General features: G+C 41.2%; 1 protein-coding gene across 1 annotated transcript in view; it reads right to left on the reverse strand.

Moving 5' to 3' along the window:
- The window catches only part of LOC8023944 (leishmanolysin-like peptidase), a 56,325-nt gene that overhangs the window by 30,579 nt on the left and 1,044 nt on the right, over positions 1 to 24,702 (reverse strand). The window contains exons 2-8 of the mRNA XM_029966345.4: positions 24,541 to 24,641; positions 24,280 to 24,310; positions 24,111 to 24,193; positions 22,888 to 23,005; positions 21,479 to 21,657; positions 3,030 to 3,135; positions 2,304 to 2,398 (exon numbers count right to left, since the gene is read on the reverse strand). Of these exons, the coding sequence (XP_029822205.3) occupies positions 2,304 to 2,398; positions 3,030 to 3,135; positions 21,479 to 21,657; positions 22,888 to 23,005; positions 24,111 to 24,193; positions 24,280 to 24,310; positions 24,541 to 24,641 (713 nt within the window). The remainder of the gene's footprint in view (positions 1 to 2,303; positions 2,399 to 3,029; positions 3,136 to 21,478; positions 21,658 to 22,887; positions 23,006 to 24,110; positions 24,194 to 24,279; positions 24,311 to 24,540; positions 24,642 to 24,702) is intronic.

Here is a 24,702-nt window from a genome sequence, read left to right on the forward strand (position 1 = left end):
CTACAAAGCTTCTAAATTTCATTATTCTTGACGTCACGAATAAAAAGAAGCGAGGAGGCGAGAGGCGGGAGAATCAAACGCTAAAAATAAAAAGGCGCACGCGCGCGTAAGAAAATTTTTTTTTCGCAATGCGTTTTTTTTTTTTGCGTGCCTATGACTGCAATTTGCATCGTTTTAGACAATAAAAAAATACGACCTTTGGGGTGTCAGTGCCCCTTTAACAAGGACAGCAGAGAGCCTCTATTTAGTTAGTGCGTCTGGAAGTCCAGCAGCCATGAAGTGTCATTGGATTTTTGAGCCCACTCTGAATAAGCCTCCCCTATATCGCGGCGACGAGTCATTGCACTGACAGCATTTTTCATTACTTACTGCGAGCGTTTTCAGCTCTGCGCACACAGCCAACCGATCAAACTTATTTTCCTGTGACAACCTCTATAATAATATCATATCTCATTCCTTTTTTCTTGAATCAAATTGACTTTCACTGTCAAATTCAGTGCCGTGAGCAACACCATTGAGTAGAAGTACTGCAAACCAGTATGCTCAATTGCCTGGCTCTTTTTCGCTTTGAAAAGCATTGTTTTCTTTTTGAAACAAACAAAAACAATTTATTTGTAAGTTTTGTTTTCAAAGATCAACAAAGAATGACCGGCGTTTGCCATCTTTATTTTCAAATGGTTTGAATGCTGGTTTTAAAGGGACACTAGCAGGGTATTTATGCTCGCCGAGGTTTTTAGTTGTATGTGACATATGAGAACCCAACTACCCAGAACAGAATTCGTGGCTCAAAATTCGGTTTCTTTCCGCCCGAAAACCGCCGATCAAGAACTGCCTGGTTTGAGTCGCGCTCACTCTCTTTTCCGCGGTCACGTGCCGTTTTGTAAGGTTTCGACACGACCACCAAATTTAATCAAAGTCGTGGGTCATTGAAGGCACACAGTCAAGACTAAAAATAGAAAACAAAAATATAAAACCCATTTTTTGTGGCTTCCAAAAAGCTGCAAATACACTGATTGAAAAAAAAAAAAAGTTGTACAGACAATCGGAAGCATTCTGTGCATTCACTGCATAATTCTGAACATGGCGTTGTTTCGCGTTTCATGGGACTCGCGGGTGGCAGCGGACGATGGGCGTGGGAGCTCTACTTCAGAACTGTTGTTCACGGTACTGGCGAATTCTGTCTTCCTTCAAAAGAGAAACTTTGGACCGATCAAAAGAATTGATATTCATCCCGTACGACACGCCCAACCAGCAAGCCGATTGCACGAAGGTGTCGCCGAGCCGTCATCCCTTCCCGTGGCTGAAGACATCGCTCGCTCAAACATTAAGCACGAAGTGCGTACATCGAGTTGAATTCGCACGCGTATGGTTTCTTTACTTGGTGCGAATGTGGCCAATGCATGGTGCTGCCCGACTTCAAGCCGGGAGTGCATGTACCGGAGGGAAATCGGCAGCAAACTTTCCGACGTACAGTCGACCGGATGCATTACTACAAATGAAAGAGTTCCTTCAGTAGCTCAGTGGAAAGACGTCCGTTTCACACGCAGCGGGCATGGGTTCAATCCCTAGTGTGGGCGTACCATTTTTTTTTTTAAAACATTTTGCAATGTTTACGTTTCTTTTTTTTACAATTATCACTGAAAGAAAAAAAAAATATATTGTTGTGGACGATAGGTCGCTGAACTAAATGGTATGGGATTCCATTTTTGACACCTCTGCCGCACAATGCCACTTTCAGATGTGAGGCAGCTCTTCACGCAACATCTTGGAAGTAATCTTTTCGGAGCCGATAATGGGAATTACCCATGGCCACTCACTACTAACTGCCAACATTTAGCAATACAAAACAACTCATCTTGACGTACAGAACAGCGAGCGGAACAAACATAACTGCAAAAGAATCCCGAACGCATTTCGTCTGCAACACCCGGAAGAAAAAAAAATTGCACGGTTGGGTGTAGCCACGTGACTTCCGCCACTCACTCTCTCTTCTCCACATCTCCGTGCGATGCGTGGGTTTTGGTTTGTTTTGAGCAGTTGCGTTTTTTGGCTTTATTAAAAAAATGTGTGACTCTGTAGCAAAATATTAATTGGGTAGTATTCCGACACCCTAATAAATCGCCTGGCAAAAAATGAAAAAAAAAAAAAATGGGGGGGGGGCATCAGTGTCCCTTTAAACAGTGTGTAAGAGAATACCATCAGAAAAAACTGCAATGACAAAGCAAATAATAGCAACAAGTTGGATCTAAGAAAAATAAAGAAACATGATCAGCAAAGCAAGAAAGTGAGCGTGAAAGTCTTACTCTTTGTTTACTGATGGCTTTCCATTCCTCTCCCTGGGTGTCAATGGATAGCCATTTCTATCACGAAAGTAGGCATATAAGCTCACCGAGAAGCCCTAGAGAGAGGGACAAAAGTGAATAAGCTTATTTACAACCCTAGGAATGCACTTCTATTAAATAAAGCACTATTTCTCTATTTAACATATTTGCTCGAGTAATAGCCACACTTATGAACAAAGCCGTTGCGTCTACTTTGCTGCAGAACACACATACAGTCAATCATTGTGCTCTGCATAAAAAACGCAGAAAATAACAAGGTCGTGAACATTATTCTCCGTAAGAATGCAATCCGAGCAGATAGCATTACCGCACGAAGATGTTAATCTCTGTCCCATTTTACTTGCCATTTTTCTGCCGATCGCGGTGATTCACTATTCTAGTGCTTTGCAGAAAAGTAGAGCCATGGGCATTGTTCACAAACAGTGCGGTTATTACTCTAGCAGATACAGTAACTGACGCTTAAAAGAAGTAGAGAATAAACAAACATCTCGGCTTAACTCAACAGGTAGAATACATTGGTCATGGGTTTCTTCTACAAGCAGACGCTGAAAAAATACCGAGAGATTGAAAAAGCTTGGTTCCTTTAATTGGTCTCCTAAAACCTGTTTTATAGTTATGTGTAATGAGAACGAAACATCAATGGCTGTCATGCAATTGGACACCCAGCCTGAAACCAGGCACGCTCACCAAAGCATGAAGAATTTCATGTTTCACTGTGGACAGCAGGGTGTCCATGTCTTGAGGCTTTGTGGAGATGGAGTGAGGGCACAGGTTGGCATGACCAGCAATGGGCCTGCAAAAGAAACAACATGGCAGTAAAAAGTTTCAAAAATTTCATCTAGAAATAAACATACAATGCCTGAGAAGAAGGCTTCCTAGAAGTAGGATTCCTATCAAGTGGAGCATGATATGCAACAATGTGAAATGTATAGGGATTCCAAAATTCAACTCTTAACATGTCAGGTTACCACAGCACAATGATGGAAGTGGCATCTGAGCTTTCTAGCAGTTCTTGTAGCAAGGAAAATAATACTGGTTTGGAACAACCTCTGGCTCCTCTGGAGCAGATATTAACACTTGTTAACAGATCACATAACAATGAAAAAGCATCTCTAAATGAGTTCATTTTTGTTAATGACTGAGAGTTCCTCTGATGTACCGAAGCATATTACTCATTACTTGTGCAATCAAAATGCGTAGGATGCAAAAGGCATACACAACTCTGTTTTTAGAAGTAAGTCTAAGATCAGAGTAGGTTCCATTGACGAAGAATACTAAGCAAAAAAATATGGCTGAAAAATTTATCATAGTGCAACACTTCAGTTGAGAAAAAGTCTCTCTCCCCATCACCTTTTTTGCACTCGTAGGGTAGTTTATTTAGCACATAAATTGTAGAATGTTGGCAAAAACCAGTATATCCACTAAAACATTGATAATGAAAACATGTCCTCTTAAGTTTTATGAACCTACCAAACTCAAGATTGTGATATCATAAACTGCACAAACAACCACCTTAATATATTATGAAGACCTACAGTTGTGCCTTAAAAGTGACACCGCACTTTAGCGGCATTGGGGGCAAAGTTGAGCCAGAGTTTGCTGCCCTTTCAACTTGACTGCCGTAATTATTCAAATAGAGGTCTGCAATTATTTTTTTACATTAGAGACAAATCTACAACCACGACCAGTGGAGGCCGACCTGTAATAGTACTGAGCGTAATTTCCAAGCCCTTGGCACTAACCCAGGTACTCCCCCACGTTAGCCGCTCCTCCTAGCACACTGGTGAAGCTCGATGTGCACGAGGCAGCGCAGAGCGATGAAAGGGTTGATGCGAGTGGTGCGAATGTCATGGTATGCTCTAGCCACAGCATGGAGGCATGTGGCAGGCACGATAATCAAGTCATCTTGTAAGAAGGAAAATACCCTGGTTCTGTATTATCACAGTAGCCGCCATACCAGTATTTTGATCATTTTTTTTCTTGCGACTTGAAGCTTCCGACATTGCCGATATCATCTGGAAGTTCAGACATGATGTCACTAGTGGGGTTGAGCAATATCTACACTTTGTTCCACCTTGGTTCAAAGCACAGTGAAACACATATTTGTACCATTTTTCTTCCCTCCTACTATGAATATCAGAGTCTACCAATATTACAATAATTTTCTTTGCCTTTTTTTTTTTCAAAGCCCGTATCAGCGCAGGTGTGGCGCAATTCCTCGCAAAAATGGCATTTTGGCACAAGATGTAGCATACTTTCGGTCACGGCACAATCTGGCAAAAATGGTGCAGCAATTCCATCACTGATAATATTCTCTTCCACGCAGTCCTTTGGCTGTGCAAAAAAAACTATATAAACAAAAAAAAAAAAGAATCACTGATATACTGTTTAAGATAAATAGGCCCAAAGTGGTTGGAATTTCGCAAAGCCTATTTGTAGGACTGGGGCAGCCTGGTGGGTAAAAAAATGAGAAATTGAGGAAAAAATAATGTGAGCTTCAGAGCTTCACTTTTTACAAAAGTCAGCATGAGTAAACAAAAACATACTCTTTTCTTGAACACTAGTAGCCAAAAAAAAAATTGCCTCAGGAATGTTTTAAGAGCTGCAGTAATATTGGCCCAATTCATAACCGCTGACTTAAAGGGATACTGAACCAAGGAATTTGGTGTCCATAATAAGTGGCGAACATTCTTTCCACGAGCCAGCAGCCGCCGGTGTGCGCGAGCACACGCAACAAAAATGACGTCACAGACCTCCATTCGTGGTTGAGATGACAGTGAAATGTATGGGCTTCGGACCAAAGGAGAATAAAGACAAGTTTTTCATCTACACAGGGGTGCCTGGTGTAAAAAGTAAGCGATGAATTGGTCTAACAAGCACGTAGCTTTCACTTGTAGAGATGAAAAGCCTGTCTTTATTCTCCTTTAGTCCGAAGCCCATGCATTTCACTGTCATCTCAACCGCGAATGGAGGTCTGTGACATCATTTTTGGTGCGTGTGCTCGCGCACACCGGCGGCTGCTGGCTGGTAGAAAGAACGTGCGCCACTTACTATGGGCACTAAATTCTTTCGTTCAGTATCCCTTTAAATGCAGAGGACCTGCAAATGCCAAGAAACACAAACTTACACACATTAAACACCTGAACAAAAGTTGTAGCTACCAGTCAAATCTATTCAACTCCTGCCCAAACCAAGATTTCAGATTTTTAGAGGTATCCTAAACAGGAATGCATGTACATTTTCCCATTCAAATTACAGTTTAATGCTATAATAATAATCTTCATTCAAAGTGCCCCAAAACAACCAGGATATATCCTTTAGATTGGTGCACTTCCACGAAAATGCTATTAGAAACAGATATACACAGGATCACATTCAAGACATGCTATAACAGATATAGTACAAAATAGTTAAAAGCAGCGTAAGTATGCTTCAGCATTGAAGGGTACCTTAACTACAAGTGATTCTAGAAGCACAAGCACAAGAATACAGAGTAGAGTAACTGGGTGGATTTTAGAGTACCGCATTGCCGAAAATCTTTTGTTTGTGCTTTTGCTGCAGTCAGCAGCGTAGTCATCCTACTGGGCCCATGAAATTTGGACCCACTAAAAATTAGCTACCCCCAGATTGCAGTGATGTGCCACTGCATTGAAAGGATTTCTCTTTAAAGTCAGTATCTTAGGATCTGTGCATGCAATCAGTTGCTCAACTTTTCTTATCATGTACACTTCACAGCATTCTTGGTGCAAAAAAGCAGTTACCGGCCTTTGCAGGTTTTTTTGTTTTTTATTCTTAGTATTGAAAGACTGGCACCAACACTACTAGGGAAGTGGGAAGTGCTCAGTTGGAGCACCCAGCTAAGCAGTAAAATTTGGTGTCCACCAATACCCATTCGAAGCAAAAAGGGGGACATGTGCAGAAGTGTTTGCGCTAACAATGTCGTATGTGTGCCTCATGGGACAAGTCAACAAACATGAAAACTAACCTTAAAAGTTAAAAGGCTCGTGTTATATCTCTATTAAAGTGCAATTATATAGCATGATGCTAAAAATAAAAAGATTACCATAGACTTCGAAACTACATCTCGTGTGTGCAGAAGGATGAGGAAAACTCAATTTTATGCTTCGGTGAGGCTTGCAAGATATATGCATATCATGGAAGCAGCATGTTTCCGTAAGGTCAACCCATAATCAAGGCAGAAAGAAGAGGAAAATGAAGGGGAGTAATAAAATAACACCACAAAGAACCCAACTCGTGTCCTAAAAAGCACAGAAATGGAATCCGCCGCCGACGAATAAATATGGCAGCCATAAACAAAATTCAGTGACTCAGGCGAAAGAAGAAATGACGCTGTTACAACCAACATTGTTACAACTATGAGAACCGCGTTCACTTAAAAGTTGTGTTGATGTCACAAATTTTACATTTTCTATTTATTTATTTTCCATGTGCTTTCCAGACGTACAGCTGCGTTCGTTTCTCTTTTGATGACGTGAAGTGGGATAAGCCAAACTCATTTTAAGCTGCTTACCGCAAGAATCCCGAGAGATAGCCCACCTAAGAATGAAAGCAAATTGGGCAAAAATGTGGAGTGGGCTAACTTTCGGTGAGCTATCAAAAAAAGTTGTAAAAATGCTAGTTTTAGATTCTGTGGCCCGCGAAACTTGTGATTGCAGGGAGGGGCAACGAACCAAAGACTACAGTCCTTCCCAGTCAGCAATGTTCGCTTATCTCCCGGAATGATTAAGTAACACCGTTTTTGCCGAGGTCACCATTGGCCAGGGCCCTGCAATTACTAGAAGTGGGCTATTTTTCAGTGTTTCTGAAAAATGGCAAATCCTGCCAAAAACAGGGGACGGGTTATCTTTCAGGGGTGGTGCATTTCTCGGGATATTATGGTATTTCTTTCGTGACTTCCACGGTACTAGGTCTGTTCGGGTATTTGCTGACCTCTCTTGTGGGTTGCATTCTACTCAAGGTCTCCCGAGCTCTTTGCGCATTTAGGGTTTCCCGGATTTTCCTTGAAGATGTGTTGATACATAAACTCTTACAGGGGTTCACCAATCTAGTTAGTAGATTTTGAGTATTATTTTAATTGTGGTCATGGTCGTGGGGTTCTCTTGATGTTTGGGGAACCCTCTCGTTGGTTTAATTTTCGTTTGAGTAAGAAGAGGTGAGGGGGGAGGGGAGATTTTACAATATGTTCCAAAAAGTAATTGTGATACAATGTTTTTGGGCCTTGCTTGCCTGCAAGGTTGGGCTACAAATAGGCTCGCTTTTGGCAGGGTGGTTACGTCGCAAGTCTTGCTTCTTTCTCATTTTGAGGGCCAAGTCTCTAGTTTTGCGTTTTGGCGTGCTCTTGCCTGCAGGCAGTGTGTTGTTCCCGTTTCAAGAGTGCAATGTTACATCAGCCTGCCAAGCAACGAGACGAAGACCATCTTTCGGACCCGTCATCAATCCAGCATCGGTGAATGTTCTCCTGGCCTGCGAACGTTCTCCTGGACCTTGGGTCCAGCAGTTGAGACATTTCTTTTTAGAAACTCTTTTTATTTGCGCCAGTGAACCCTGGCTCCAAGCTGTATTTGTGCCACGAGCAACACAATGTTTCGCAGTGTTTGGGGACATAGCTCAGTTTGTTTCTTATTGGCCACACTGCCCAAAGGTTCGTTGGTGTACTTTGAAGGAATGCTTGTTAGCACTTTGTTGGTAGTTTATCTTACTGTTGCCATGCACAGCTTTATATCGCCTAATTAAAATTCTGTTTTTATTTTAACCTTTGCATTCTGTCACCTCTTTTGACTTCACACTGGATGTGAACCCATTGTTCCTCACCAGTCCTAATCTAGCATTTATTTTCTTTTTCAGTAATTAATCAATTTTCAAACAGCTATTTTTTATTTTGATTCATTTCTAATTAATCAATAAAGAAAAAAAAACAATTAATCTTGGTGTCCTCATTTTTTTCTTTAATCACTTCAACTGCCAATTTAATCCGTTGTTTTGAATGCAAGAGTTTAATGCCAAAAAGGAGGCCATATTCACTGGCAGAAATGACGAAAATAATGTCTGTCTGCTTAAAATAAGTAAAAAATTAAAGATTTGCAAGTATAAAAAAATTATTTTATTGCAAATGTAATCTAAATATTAAAGAACAAATATTTTACATCTACAGTGATGGAAAGGGCACTTGACCTTTTCTAGCTTTTGTTAGGCTAGGTGGTGCAAGCTGCCGCCCGTTACAAAGGGTATAGCCATTACCATCCATCCATCCATGCAGCAGGTTTTGTAGGAAGGCAAAATATTGGTTTGGAGCAGCCATAGAAGCTTTTGGAGCAGATGCCAATGTTTGTTAGCAGACCACTTGAAAATTAAAAAGTGATTGCATCACTAAATGAGTTTGTCTATGATAATCATTGAGGGTTTCTCTTTGATGCTGGAGCTTGTTACTTATTACCTTTTGCAATAAGGATAGGGCGCAAAAGGAACACAGAGTCAGACGTGCATGGGATCCGTTACAAATACCGAAACTACTTGTAATCCCTTATATTTATCAGTAATTTTGTAATGAAATAATTACACATTTGCTACAGTAGTAGTCAAGTAATTTCGTTACATATTAAATAATGGCTTTATTGTAAATCATTACCTTATTATTCACGACTGCACCCCCCCCCCCCCCCCCTTCTCCGAAAAAAAAAAAAAAAAAAAAAAGTACTCTTCATTTTGGTAAAGTCGACCGCAGTCATGCCGTCACACAAATTGACCAGCGCGCAAAAGGAAGCTTGGCACACTTCAGTTCCACAAAACCTTTTTTACAACGCTAAGCCCCCAAATCTTTATTTTTTTTCTCTCTGCAGACCCTAACAACAGTTTGGAGATCCAAAAAGGGAATTCTAAGAAAAAAGAAAAAATTAGGGCCAGCTATATTTACCTTGTTTAGTCCCTTTGTTTGTTTGGTTTTTTGCGATCAAAGACTGAGAGAGGAGGACACCAAGTGATTCCGTACCTGTTCGAGAAGCCTGGGGCAATAACTGTGCAGACAAGAATTAACAATGTCCCTCTCGGTTGTAGTGACTACTACCATTTTCATAATGTCACGACCAGAGAGGAGGCTACGCCTACCCTAAAAATGACTAAAAGCGATATGTTAAAGGGGAACTCCACCGATTTTTTGAGCTACCTCAACTAACTATATTTTTTGACTCCCCGGCCTTTAGCCTTTCCGGTATGCTATTTAGCATCGCGAAATTCATAATAGGTATTGTGAAATCGGTAAATGAAAATGGTGCAAAAACCAATATTCAAATATTCGCGCACTTTTCAGTGCCGTGACGTCAGTGGCAGGCAGGCTTGCCAGTCGAGCAAGTAGTCTAAAAATAGAATGTGCCAATCATTTGTTCCGTGCTGGAGCGCGGATACGGGAGCGAGCTTCCAAAGCACTCATTTGACACCAAGAAACTGCTTCAAATCCGTTGGGAACAGCTTCTGTAGTCCAAAAAGTTAACCCCTGCCTTCCACTGACAGCACTTTGTTGTTGCCAGTAGAGACTTTCAGTTTGAAAAACACGGTGAAGACCAAAACTGTAAATTCAATAACTTCGTGAAAAAACAATATTTTGACCTAATATTTGGGATACCATTTTAGCAATGTTTGTTGGTTAGTTTAGCAAAATTTCAAGCAAATCGGAGACAATGAAAAAACCGGTGGAGTACCCCTTTAAGTAAAGGTGTTAAGCCGAAAGCATCCTCCCGTTCATTGCTGCACAAAAAGTTGTAGAACACTTCTCATCTTCTCTTATAAAATAAGATGTTTTACTTACTTACTCTCTGGAGGTTAGACTACTTACTTTTTTATAGTAGAACCTCTATGGATGGCCCACTTTATTTGTGAATTCCAGCCAGGTTATTTGCATTTCAGTCACTCTTTTTGTGTGTCAGCTGTTTGAGAGCACTTCGGAAATAGCAATGGTCATCTTATTTTTTTTTTCCCGTTTTTACCCCAGCAGGATACATCTTATCTCAGACAGATTTTTACTAATAAAAAAGAAAATGGTAGCCAACATAGGCTAGAAATTCCAGGCTAGAGGAGGCAGTGAAATTTTTGAGGGGGGCTTAGTTTTCTGCCCTCTGCCGCTCGTGGCCTCAGCGGACTTCTGCCTTAATAGAACTGGAGCACACTACTGCCGGCACATGCTCTGAGCATTTTTTAACAGCAAACATGCATTTACATTGGCTTATTTTAACCGATGTTGTAATTAATTGTTTATTGAGAGTATCCCAATATTTTTATTTCTTTATCACCTTTATCTACCTAGAAAAGGTTTCATTCTCTTATTTACAAACATCTCAAGTGAGGCTTGACCTGTTCAAACTCAAAGAAAAAAGAATATAGGGTAGATTGAAACCTTATTTATTATTTAGCTGTCACGTGTAACTACCCTGTCTAACAAACTTTGTTTTCTATTGTCTGGCAATATTTGCCGGTATAGATAGATGTACATAAATCGATTCCTATTCCATGTTTGGCCAGATGTATGACAATCTCTACAGCTTAGCAATTCCGACAGTATCGGGCACTGGCTGCAACGACGAAGCTTTGCTCTTTATTTGGGGTAAAGAGCACTTCTATTGCTTCTCTGGAGAAGCATAATGCAGTGCATCAAGCATTCAAAAGGCACAATGCTCCCATCAAGTGCCTCAGTTGAAAGGGTGTTCAGCGTAGCAGTCGACATCTTCACAAAGAAATGAGGAAAGATGTCTGAAGAGTCTTTCGAGAACCAGATGTTGCTCAAAATACTCAAGGTCCATAATTGGGAGGGGGGCAACAATAAGCACTCGAACAACCCTCTTCCCTTTGTTTCTTACTCGACGACAGTAATGTTGGAAGTTACGTCATGAAAGTAACCGATTATTTTTTGGTGTAACAGCCACTTACACTTATAGAAAGGTAATTACAATTGTAATTAATTACAGTTAAGTCTCGAGTAAATGTAAATGTAATTCCTTACTTTTCTTCTTTTTTCTTTTGGGGGGGGGGGGGGGGGGGGGGGGGTTTGTGTACAAGTCTGCACAGCTTTCTTTTTAGAAATAGGGCTCTGGTGAGAGTAGGTTCTATTTACAAGGGCACTAAAAAAAAGATGAAAAATTAATCATAGCACAACACTTCAGTTTGGATAAAGCCTCTTTCACCTCCCACTATTAGACCCGGTAGTTAATTTACCCCGTGAACATAACTTCTGTAAAATGCCACCAAAAAACCAGGATGCCAGCTAACATGTCCATCAATAAAAGCTCGAGGTACACCTAAGCATTCCTTATGAGTTGTGAATGTGAAAGCATGCAAGCCGCTCGTCTGCTCCCTTTTTCGTCTGCTGCATACTTTGTCGCCAATCAGCGTGCGTGCTCGCCTGGTGACCTTGGACGCTCCGTGTTAACGGTGCGCTGATGGACACGCAGCACCATGAGGTGAGCGGTCGTGGGAACTGACGAGCGCAGCGGCTAATGGGAGCCCCGTCGACGCATGCCAGCCAATGGAATTAAAGGTGATCGCGGAAACTAGGTGCCATTTTCGCGCTTCAAACTGAGGGTGTCAGGTAGCTCCATAGGACAGTTCATGCTTTCGCATTAAAAATGTGTCCCCCATGTTTAATGAACCTACCAAACTCATGATCCTAATATCATAAACAGTAATAACAAAAACCCACAAACTTGATAAAAACCTAAAAATGTGCTTTAAATGTGACACTGCTCTTTAGCGGCGTTGGAACCAGAGGGAATACAAAGTCTGCTGCTCTTTAGATCAACAGCCGTACAAGAACTACCTTGACTACTTTAGTTATTCAAATATAGACCCACATTTTCTTTTTTTTTCTTCGTCGGCGCAGCTTTTTAAACCTGGAGATCACCCTACAATTAAGACCAAAGAATGCAATAGTGCCTGTAATAGTACTGAGCACAATTTCCGAGCCCATCGCACTAACCCATGTCAGCCGCTGCTCCTAGCCCTCGGTGCAAAGCGGTGAAGTTCGACGCACGCGCGCCGGTGAGAGGCGGCACAGAGACACTCAGCAGACATGAAAATCAAGTGATCCCATCACGAGAACAAGCACCTGGTTCTGCCTATCACAGTAGCAGCCATACTAGTCTTTTGCAATGTTTTCTCGCGAGTTTTAGCTCCTGACATCGCAGTCATCGTCCAAAAATATAGACGATGCCGGCAATCAGCTTGCTAGTGCCTCAACCGGCTAGCGCAGTCGACGAGCAATCTCTTCACTTTGTTTCCTCTTAAATTAAAGCACAGCCGACACTATGAGCCGATGGAACCAACCAAATAGCGTCAAAATGCAACATTGTGGCATTCGCTTATCCTCCTGTACGTGTTCTTTCGTCGACATAACCAATTAAGTGCAGCGAATGTCCCACGACTTGCGCTTTTAGTATTTGTGTTTGTTGTTGTACTTGTTCGAGCCATCGACTAAGATAAAACAAACTATACGGTGAGTAGAGACACTGTGAAATACATATTTGTACCATTTTCCTTTTCTCTTACTTTTCCAAATATTAGGGTCAACCAACAATCAAATATTTTTATTTTTTGCTCTGCTTTTAAGCCCATTTTGGCGCCGGTATGGGGCAATTCTAAGCAAAAAAGGCACTATGGCACAAGATGTAGCAGACTTTCATTCATGGCACAATTCGGCACAAATGGCACAGCACTTCCACCACTGCATTTATTAAAGTAAACTAAGCATAAATACAAAAAAACAGCTGTAAATCTCTTTTAGAAAGCAAACCTATAAAAAAATGAGACATTTACAACTCTCTGTGACACCGAATTAGAGTGCAGCTCTTGAGGAGGATGAGGGGAGGGTGTGGAGGGCAGGGTATGCCCCTCTGCCCCCTCCCTCCCATTAAGTGGGGACACTGGCTAAAGGTCAAACTTCTGAACTACTGAAGTGATCAGAATGGAATTTTCAGGGGAGATTTAACTTCAGACGTAGGTGTACTGTGCAAACTTTCAGCTCTCTAGGTCAAATTTGTATGCCTGCATAATATGATGTGCCCCCCTTTGTTAGGAAATCTATGGTATGCAAATGAAGCTATTAAGCACCATTTTCACTGCTTGAATATAGATTGGGAGATATGGGACTTCGGGCTATCTAATTTCAATAACGTAAATGTAAATATTTCAGGAAAAGTTATTACCTCAAAATATGAGATGTATTTTCTGCCCCATGTCAATTTTTGAAAACTTAGTTTTTTGTCACTGAGGACTTCAACTTAAAACAAAATAAAGTAAATAGCCCGACTCCCCAGTAAATTTCAGTTCAAAATCATGTTGATTGTGGTATCTGAATCCTTTCAACATCAAACAAAAGAGTCCTTCCTATAAAACTTGCAGAAGGTGGAACTGAAAAAAATGCATTCAAACACTGAACTCCTCTACTCTGTTACTGCCTCACAATGTGTTGAAAATATTTTATATCAACATAACTATTTGGCATACGGTTATCAAATTTGGTGGAAGGGTGTATAATTAGTTTCTAAAACCAAAAACCTCAAACCTGAAAAAGAATTTTTTTCAAAAATATTTTAAATTTAGGCCCTTGTCCCCCCTTAAGTGGGTAATTTTCGCTAAATTTAGGGGTGAAATTTTTCTGCTAAATTTAGCAAAGAAAATTTTCTCCCAACCTTAAAGGGGCGGTGCAACGATATTCAATTGGAATGTTTTTCACTTAACAAGAGCTTACTGGCACTAGTGGGACTCAAGGATACTCGCACACAACGCCACTGACCAAGAAACTCCTTTGTTACGCTGTAATTTCGAGGAAAAAACCGAGTGTTTTCATTCAATCTCTCCTTCGAAAAACCTGATGACGTAGTTGGGCGGTAGCAGTACCGCCCAGTGACGATATTTGAATACGGCTCATAGATTGGACCCGAGCATGGCGTGGACACTCGATTTGGGCACGTGATAATCGATAGCTCGAGAAACACTCGGGTAGTGTCCTGTGTCCAATCGCTGCAATGACGACAGCAGCCGAACGTCAAACCATAACATTGTCTAAAACTCAGCGCGTGTCCTGCCAACCTTAGCGCATGGCTATGATCAACATTGGCGGTATATATTTGGCTCCATATCACGGGGCCGCTTGTTCTGGCTGCGAGTTGAGGGGGTGAACTCTGCTCGTTTTTCTTAATTTTTTTCTGCGACTTCGATTGCGTGTGGTGAAAACGAACGGGTATTTCACAGATCATTAACTTCAGGGATTCGTTCTAAGCGGTATTTGTGCAAAATACAAATATCAGTGCATCGCCCCTTTAACAGAAAAATTTTCTGCTAATTTAGCGATAAATTTTTCCTCTAAATTTGGCAGAGAAAACTTTCCACTAAATGTAGCGGGGAAATTTTTTACGATAAATCTAGCAGGGAAGTTTTTCTGCAAACTTTAGCAGGAATTTTTTTCGCTAAACTATAATGATAACCAAAGAAGGCTGACTTACAATAGCGAGGAAAATTTCCGAGACCATCGAGCCAATATAGATGTAATGACATGTCGGCTGTTTCCCCTAGCACGCCAGTACAAACCGGTGGAACTTAACGCAGGAGCACCGGTGCAATGCAGTGAAGTTTGATGCAAGAGTGCTGATGCAAAGCAGTGAAGCCAGAGGTGAGAAATCGGAGAGTTCCTCAAGACACCATGCCTTGTGACGCCACTTGACTGGCACCACAAAGCAACACGGACTTTATGAAACACTGCGTCCCATGACGTGATGTCACCGACGCTGCACCGTAAACCTAAACTGGAGTCAGAATATAAAACAATTTGATTTAGGAAGAGTTAATGCGAAAAACGGCACCGCGCTGATGCAAATTGACAGACATCTGGAGAGCTGTAAAGCGTCCCAAATACCTACTGTCGCACTGCATTTTGTTGGCAGCAGCCAACAAAAGGTATAGTTTTTTTTTTTCCAGGGTACTGTAAAACACTTAATGTTCGCGAGCCCTCAATTTTCGCGAATTTCACGAATTGAATAATTCGCGAAATTTAAGGGCGCGCGAAAATTTCGGTCCTTAAGATTTTCAATGCAGGCGTCTGGAATTCACGAAATTTAGTGGTCGCGATTATGTCATCTGTGACCGATTTGCGAAAAATAGGGGCCGCGAAAATGAAGGGTTTTACAGTATATGTTGACAAGAGGCAGGGATTATACAGCTATGATATGCAGCTCTACACATATACTTGGTGGTTAAAGACCATGACTCTGGCTTTTCTTTACCGATCATTTGTGGAAACATAACATGCTGCCGTATTACAATATATTAATTACTCTATAGACCACTAAGTACAGGCACAGGCTCAGTGTTAGTTCCTGCAAGTTTTCGTCTAAACTATTTTTGGTTCAGGTGTTAATATGAGTTTGCTAAAGTCTGCACGTTGATGTAGCGGCATCAAAGAGATTTAAGAAACCGTTCATGCGTCTTTAATACTTTCAACATGCTTGCAAACCTGGAATAGAAGCTCATGTCAGGGAGGTGGACTGAACCACACAGGTTTCACCACCACAAATCAAGAGACAGGTGGAGCAGTAGATATGTATTTCAATTTAAACTAAATGTATGATTGAAATTATGTTAAAGTTTATGCGCTATTTCTGACAAAGGTAAGATAAAGGTAGCCCATACATAACCATCTTTTTTTTCAGTACAAACATGTCACGACTACTTTTTGGTGCAGACAGCACTTTTTGTTGTGGTGGTTACGAGGTGCTGTAACCAGGGTTGCCAGGTACCCTAGGGTTAACCCGCCAAATTTTTGTGAGATATAGCCCAAAAATAGCCGAATGCTAGGCTATAAAAATAGTCCAATACTTCAAACTTTACACACGGTATTTATAACATCTTTTTAGAACACCTATGAAATAATACATTACATAAGACATGCAATTACAAAATAATGCAAAAAGATGATGAAACATTCCTTGTTTCCAGAACCAATGGTGGAGCACGAGTACATCATTGTCACTGGCGGATTTAGAGGGGGGGGCCAGGGGATGGGGGAGGGGACGTCCAGATGTCGAACCACCCTCCTCCTCACAAAAGTGTGTGTGTGTGTGTGGGGGGGGGAAGGGGGGGGGCATTTTCGCAAATACCTGATACGCTACGCCACGTGCCCCCCCCCCCCCCCCCCCCCCCTCCTTGATTAAAAACACCTGCATCCACCCCTGACTGCAGTGGTAACTCACGCCAAAAATCTTCAGAACAGAGTTATCGCACCTACGCAACCAACACCAATGAGGGACCACTCGTTGTATTTTCACGCTTCCGAATTTGGATATTATCCTTTCCTAATTTCTGGAGTTGATTGTTGTTTTCTACCTGGCCCAGAAATACCACGTTTAAAGTTTTGAAACCAAATGGTTCGACATTGGTTGAATCTCGGGTATGAAATAGTCCAATAGCCAACCACCAGATTTTCCCGCAAACTACAATTGTTCGCAACTCCAACGCCCTATAGGTGGCGGGGGTGGTAGTTCCAAGATGGTGGAAGAGACGGTAATAGACTCTCCAGGATTTGCTGACGCTGGTCAGCGCGCTAAAAATAACTTATTTGTCCACAACTGTGAAGCGGTTAGGGAAGGATCATATTACAAGTGACGGAGATGTTGATGCACGTTAGGAACACGAGCATGCTGTTATTTAAAAGTTGCACAAACCTCAAATTGCGAAGCTTTGTGGTGGGCGAGCGCGTTTTAGGCACTGGCGACGTCACTGTTTGCGGCAGAATATTTTTGAGGGGATGAAGATATCATCTTTGCACTTTGCCTGGTCATTAGCGTCCTAGAAAGTGAGCCGCAAACGGTGACCATCGAGGTTTGAAAGAGCAGCATTCATAGTATTGATGTCTTTGTGTCACAGGCTCGCAACTCGCTGCTCACCGTCGCGGTTTTAATGTATTGCAACACGTGATCAAGCTGCTCTATGGTTATTGATAGAAAGTTGGTTACCGCAGGCTAATGTGTAGTGTAGCATTACAACCGGAAGCTTGCGCTGCGCTTTTGAAGCACAATTTCCAGTGCGCGCCAGGGGCACTTTTGTGCTCACACTCTACAAAAAAAAAAAAACGAAGGTTGTTTTTAGATTGGCCCCAATTTTGATGAGAGGCTTCATGACGGCGCGATGTAAGATAGTAAGCAGCTAAAGTATGTAACAGAGTACAAAGAAAAAAAAAACAACACCGAGGTTTTGCAATGGGGCTAAGAAAACCCCGATTACTTTTTTTGTTTACAGTCATTTACACTTACTTAAGCAATTTTATTAAGTTGTACAACTCGGCTATTAAGCCGCTCGTGAAAGTTGGTAGCGTCAATTGAACGTCAGTGCGCTGTATGTCCAACTGAAGTTTTGGGGGTGTCGTATATGTGACAAGGGGCTACACCCCTTCTTGTTTAGTGTCCATGGTAGCCAATGGTAGCTTGAGGTAACGCTATGTTAAAACTGCCTATTAACAGAATCGCCATGTTTAGAAGTTTTATTTATTGCTATATCAAAAATAAATACTTTAATGTACCGTACATTTTTTGACCATGTTATTCGCAACGTTGCGGCCCCTCTCGCCAAAATTGCCTATTGTAAGCTCTCGTCACGAACGGCTGGATAGCACAGACGCGCTTAAAATGCTTCGAGCATTTCTTTATTTGCTTGGTAATTACCTAAAAGCAAGTACGGGTATTCTGTATTTTTAAAGTGCTTGGAATAAATGGTCATGTTCCTTGTAACACCCTAAACACGCGAACTTATTCCCGACGTGTATTGCTCGACATACTGTTGTGCAATGAGTTTTTAGCCTACTTATGGTAAAGAATAGACTCTTCGTAGGCCGTACTATAGAGCTCTACATTATTAGCGGGAGCGTTTGCCATCACGTTGAGCACAGATCGAGCTGGCAGCCAAGCACAAGACCAGAAATCTGCAGCGTATACAATATACGAAAAAGTCTTTAATGCAATTAGACATCCCGGTCCTTCGGGCAACGCTGTTGCAAGGCGGAGCACGAGAATTCCTATTTTAACGCCCTCACTTTTTTCGTTAAAAGGGCTTCACGCATCAAGGCCGACAGTCCCTGCCACCGTTTCCACGCCGCCGCCGCCGCCACCACTGCCATCCCCGCTCCTCTGGTTCTCCGTTCGTCCGCGAGAGAGCGGGCGGCGGGCTGGAGTTGCGAATAAGTAGCCCAATTGGGCTATTTATAGCCCAACCGGGCAACTCTAGCTGTAGCCTTCACTGCTAACTAAGTTATTATGAAAGAGAGTATCGTAAATCCCAAGAACAATCTGTAAAATTCGAGGCAGTACTTACTGCATTGTCTAATGGACAGAATGAGTGCATTGCAGTAGTTAGAGACTTTAACATTGATCTGGTTAGTCATACGCATAATAGCTATACACTGCTTTTAGAATCTTTCAACTTATACAACATCATTACTGAACCTACTCACATTACTAGCACCTCCAGTACATTAATTGATCATGCTCTTTGCGATACTGATACGGATGTCCATGCTGGTGTTTACCCAAGCTTAATAGCTGACCACTTGGCCATTTTTCTTGTTTTACAAAAATAAATCATTCATTAAAGAAAATCTTGTCGTCCTGAACAGCGCACTAAAATAGATTATGCGCAGCTCCGCAGGGTATTAGAACGACTAGATATATACTCCACTTATAATCAAAACGTTCACATTGAATACTTCAACAACCTTACAAGTCTCAAAAGCGCGACAACGTTGAGTGCTGTAAAAAAGATGTCTAATAAATACAATGTACCAGTCTGTCCTTGTATGACGAGCCAGATTTTAGGGGTACTAAAGGAAAAAGATAAATGGTATCATAAATGGACACAAAAATAATAATTACTATTAAACCTAATTCAAATATTTAGGGAACATATCAATTTCTATGTTGAAAAAAAGAAAGAATATTACTCAAATAAAATTAGGCAAGCAGATGGAAACATTAAAATAATTTGGGACTTAGTCAATGATGCTATTGGCCTTCGTGCAAATAAACATGCATTACCTGATTTAATCGAAAAGAACATGGTAGACAGATTTAAATATTATTTTACTACTATAGGGCCTCTCCTAACAGCTCAGTTGCCGTACGTTCCTGATCCTCAGCAGTCATCGACACCGATTACAAAGAGCTTTGCAATGCAAGAAATTGAAGTTAATGAAATACTATCAGTAGTTGGGAATCTTAGAATAGGTAAAGCCACAGGACTAGATACAGTTCCTATTAAACTATTAAAAGATAATATCGATGTTTTAGGTATTCATCTTCTACATCTGTTTAATCACACGTTAGAGAGTGGAGCATATTTTAATGAGCTGAAGATAGCTAAAGTAGTACCTATTTTTAAAGATGGAGATTCTTCGTCACCGTCCAGCTATAGACCAATTTCAGTTTTAAGTACAATTAACACAGTTTTTAAAAAAATAATATGCAAACGTATAAAGGACTTCATAACTAAATATTCAATATTTTGTCACAATCAGCACGCATTTAGACCAAATAGATCAACGTCCTTAGCTGTTTTTGTCCTAACTCAACATCTCAACAGAGCTCTCAATGAAAGTAAGATTGCCGTTGTTGTAAATTTAGATATAAAAAAAAGGCATTTGATACAGTAAATCATAGTATTTTGCTGTATAAACTCCATCAGTATGGCTTTCGAGGGAAAACGTCGGAGCAGTTTAGTAGCTATCTCTCTAACCGGAAACAGTGCGTAGTAATAAATGAATTTATCTCTACCTCCCAAAGGGTGCTAACTGGTGTACCACAGGGCTCAGTTCTTGGGCCCATACGTTTTTCTCTTCATGTAAATGATTTTCCGTCGTTTTTAAAATACTCAGAAACATTAATGTACGCCAACGATACGGCACTGATTTTTGTTGGGGATACGATAGGCAAATTGCAGGATAAAATCAACGAGGAATTGAGTAGGGTACTGACATGGTTTACAAGTAATCAACTTACAATCAACCTAAAGAAATCTAAGTATACAGTGTTTCACTCCAAGAAAAAGGCGATTAATTACGACGAGATAGTTATAAAATTAGATAATACGGAATTACAACATGTTACTTGTTATAAATATCTAGGTGTTCTGTTTGATTCTGATATGCACTGGAAAAGCCTAAGCACGTGTGTTCAAAAATTGCATATGGTTGTTATACATTAAAGGCGCGCAAATGTTTTGATTTATTTATTTTGGGCATACTCTATTTTGCATTTGTGCACAGTCAGCTGGTTTATTGTATTGAATCCCAGGGCAATACTTACGCTCCATACTTAGATTCGGTAACTCGCTTGCAAAAACGGGTGATATGATTTATAACATTTTCAAGAACAACTAACCCTAGCAGACCTCTTCTCCAATCGCTAAACGTGTTGCCATACAGCTGTATTTACAAATTAAAAATAGCTCCAACAGTGCGTAAAATTAAAAAGTCTAATGAACCCTTCCTTTGAACTTATTTCGATCTCCCAGAAGACAAACATGGGCTGCAGCGAATTACGTGTTTAATTTACAACCATGCCATAATGCATATGGACAAAGGCTGATTGAATTTTATGGTGCTCTAGTTTGGAATGAAATACCTATTAATATAAAGTTGGGAAATAACTTTCTGCCATCTGTAAAAAGATTCTTTCATGATTATGAAATGCAGTTCCGCTAATTACTTTCTAGAACATGACTTCTTTGGTTGTGTTGTATTTGCACACTGTACGAGTCTATTATATTCTGCCGCTTTTTGAACCTGTATTAAGATTAAACCCCAGACTAGCCTTCCTTAACGGCTATGGGCCCAAACAGTTTTTGTGTATGTCAGTGTGTATTGTGAAAACAAATTTGGGAATAAAGCAATAAATGAATGAATGAAATGAATGACCAAGATCTGTGATTCTGTGAAACAAAGTCTCACAATAAAAAAACCCCAAGGATGAAAAAAAAAAGGGGGGGGGGGAAGATAAGAAAGAAAGAACACAGCCACATGTTTTAAAGTTTTGCGCTATGTTTTTTTTTTTCTTGCCTTGGGAGTTTTTAGGACCCTCTTGCCCCAAGTTGCCTACCTGTCAGTGGAGGCCTCCTGTTGGCAGTGTGCAGCATAGGCGACAGTCTGGCCCTTGAAGCAGCGCTCTGTTTGCATCGATGACACGTAGAACACGAAATCGGCCTCCGCAATCCCCCTGCCACGTGGACCTGGCTGTGTCTGGCAATATCGGCCAGTGCGGTCGCATACTCTGCAAGGCTGGTGGGAAAAAAAGAACAGCCCAGCGTGTGGTTTCCACACTCTTAACACTCACAGGTCGTGATTACCAGCAGCAAACCAACAGGCAAATTTAAGGTGCACAGAAGCCTGCTTAAACATTATTTTTCCAGTAGCCCGCTATTGAGTACCACTACCAGTCTGTCTTCAGGTTGAACTACAACTTAAAAGCCTTTGGAAAGACCTTTTCATTGATATCCACAGCTCCAAGCATGCAGACAGCTTTGTATCAACGTAACATGAAGTTGTACAGTCAGGACCTAACAATTAACATAAAGTTCTAGAGCAGGGGTCTCAAACTCGTTTGAGTGTGGGGGCCAGATAGCCCACCCCCAAAATCTCGAGGGCCAACATAGAGTAAAGAGTTAATTTGTATTAAAAATAAAAATAAAAATACAATGATGGTGTTTTCACCCGATTCGTTCAGCGACAACCAGAGATTTCCTAAAGAAAGGATCTCGTGCTATTTGCTTTTTTACAGAATAGCCGTTTTGAAAGAGCCGTCTTTAGCTTTTATTTACTCATAAAACTACTTCGGGTTTGACCCTACTGTGATTACAAGATTTAAAATACCACCATCCAGCTAACGCGCTGTGATTTTTTAATACAGCTAGAAACAAAGCAAACAAACTTAACTATGTTGCTCAATTCACTCGGGAAGCATCCAAGTTCAATATGACTCAAAATAAATTCTTTTCATACGGTGGTTTTTGTTTTCCTTACGGTTTTTATAACAGAATCACAAGAAAATTCTCGTTTCTTAGCGGTATGAAAGATAAAAGAAATCTGGATATAAAAGACAACAGATTTGTGCCAAATATGTTTAAACGTCATAAGAGCACAGTTATGTTTCCAGTGGAAATATATGGACAACATTAAAGTGCATGCAACACTAGAGACATAGGAATGGGAGCTCAAACCACAGGGCACTTGCGGGCCGCGTCCCTGCTCTAGAGTAAAGACTAGAAAACATGTTCTTAGAAATGCCAAAAGCAAACCTTTTCTTATTCTTTATCCAGAACTCCAGCCAAGCAGACAGCTTTGTTTCAACATGGCATGAAGTTGAATGGTCAGTGCTTAATGATTAACATGGAGTTCTGAAGTAAAGGCTAGAAAGAATGTACTTGGAAATTCAAACAGCAAACTTCTAGAACTAAGGACAAACATTAGCTCACAAGTATAGGAACCAGACATGTTTTTTGGGTACAATACCTCCAAATGTTCCTCAGGAACGGCAACTTCACCACAAGTAGTCACATTTTCGCAATATTCGTTGCAATACAAGTATGGATCCTGATCAGGTGAGAAGGCTTGATTGTTTGGGCATTTCCTGGAGGGATGAGACACAACATATAACTGTGCTACACTGAATAAAGACATAGAAGATCCAACATGTAACTTCAGGGCGAAAGCTCCAGACAATAAAGCAAGAATTTGGTGTATTGGCAAGAGTACCTTCAGTCAGAATCAAAGGGGAAAGTTGTTGACATACATACATTTACAAAAAAAAAAAAAAGATGTGTAATAAAAAATAAAAGTAAATGTGCACAGGAAACAGCTTTCTAAAGGCTCTGCAATCTTTGTTATCACCTGAACCTTTCCCAACTGTGAGAAAATGTGGCAACTGTTTATTCATTCCAAGGTCCTGAGGTCAGAGGTTCATGAGGCAAGTTTGGTTTTGGCAAAACACACATCAGCAATGGAGGTAGCAGAACTGCCATTTTTAGGAAAGAAACTTACTGGTGCCTATGAAAGAAAGTATACCTAACAGCCATGCCCACATTTCTAGCATGGCAGCAGCATATTTTGGTAGATCCATGTAGTATACTCAAATTTGTTTGATTTGCAGAAATGAATAACATTATTCCCACTCAAGAAGTAATTCGCTAGCTGCAATGAGAGCATTCCAAGCACCTTTATGGGGACTTGCTCCCTACAGTCGGTGACAGGCAGTGGTGCCTATCACTGTGTTCAGCGGAGCAAACAGTGGAAAGTAAGTTGCCTCCTCTCCAGCGTTCGCACTACTAAAGTGGAAAGAGGTGGGAGGAGCTTCCACTTCGTTCTTGACCTGTCACCGACTATAGACATAGCTCACCCCGAGGCTGCAGGATTCAATAACGACACAAACACGCAAAGTGTCTATAGTCGGTGACAGGTCAAGAAGGAAGTGGAAGCTCCTCCCACCTCCTTCCACAATAGCAGAGCAAACGCTGGAGAGGAGGCAACCTCCTCTCCACCATTCACTCTGCTATAGTGGAAAGAGGTGGGAGGAGCTTCCACTTCCTTCTTGACCCGATACCGACTGTAGTAATCTCCACCAGCTCGTTTGATCCCCCAACTTTCTGTTCATTGCTCACTACTTTCCCGACAGGATATATGCCTCGACAAAGACTGCAGGGCTGCACGCATGCCTGCTGTGCAGGGAAATAGCTTACCTGTTGAGCCTAATAGGCACTAGTGTTGGCCTCACCATGAGTGTTCTCTCCCAGTAAGCGAGTGCTTCAGGGAGGATGGTGTCCTGAGAGCAAACCGGCAACATGTTAAAATCCGCTTTATGTGTGCATAAGCAACCGTTACGCCAAGCCAAACGTAAGACGCACTCACGTTTATGATTTCAAACTTTTCAACGGGTAACCTGAAAAAAAAAAGGAAAAGGGAAAGGGGGGAGAATTTAAGTAACACGGAAATCGAGAAACAGATGAATGACAAACACTGACGCACCGTCGTAGATAAGCCACAACTGTGCCTCAGGTGTTGCCGTTATGAGGTAAACATAATGAAGCCCGAATATCGAGCTCCGTTCGATATCTCCGGGTCTAGGAAGTGACAAATGAACGCAGCAAACAGCTGCATCGATCAGCTCACCTGTACACACTTGTGTCGTAGAACACTTTGATTCTTAAAGGTTGACTGATGCTCCGCTTCCTAACGTGTGATGATGGCTCCAAATGCACCGGATTTAATACCTGCAACATCCAACCACAGAGGATCACGGAATCGCAAAAACGTAAATCAAGAAACAAATTG

The sequence above is a fragment of the Ixodes scapularis genome, unplaced genomic scaffold, assembly GCF_016920785.2.
Source record: "Ixodes scapularis isolate PalLabHiFi unplaced genomic scaffold, ASM1692078v2 PGA_scaffold0__279_contigs__length_252992795, whole genome shotgun sequence".
In the NCBI taxonomy this organism is placed as follows: Eukaryota; Metazoa; Arthropoda; class Arachnida; order Ixodida; family Ixodidae; genus Ixodes; species Ixodes scapularis.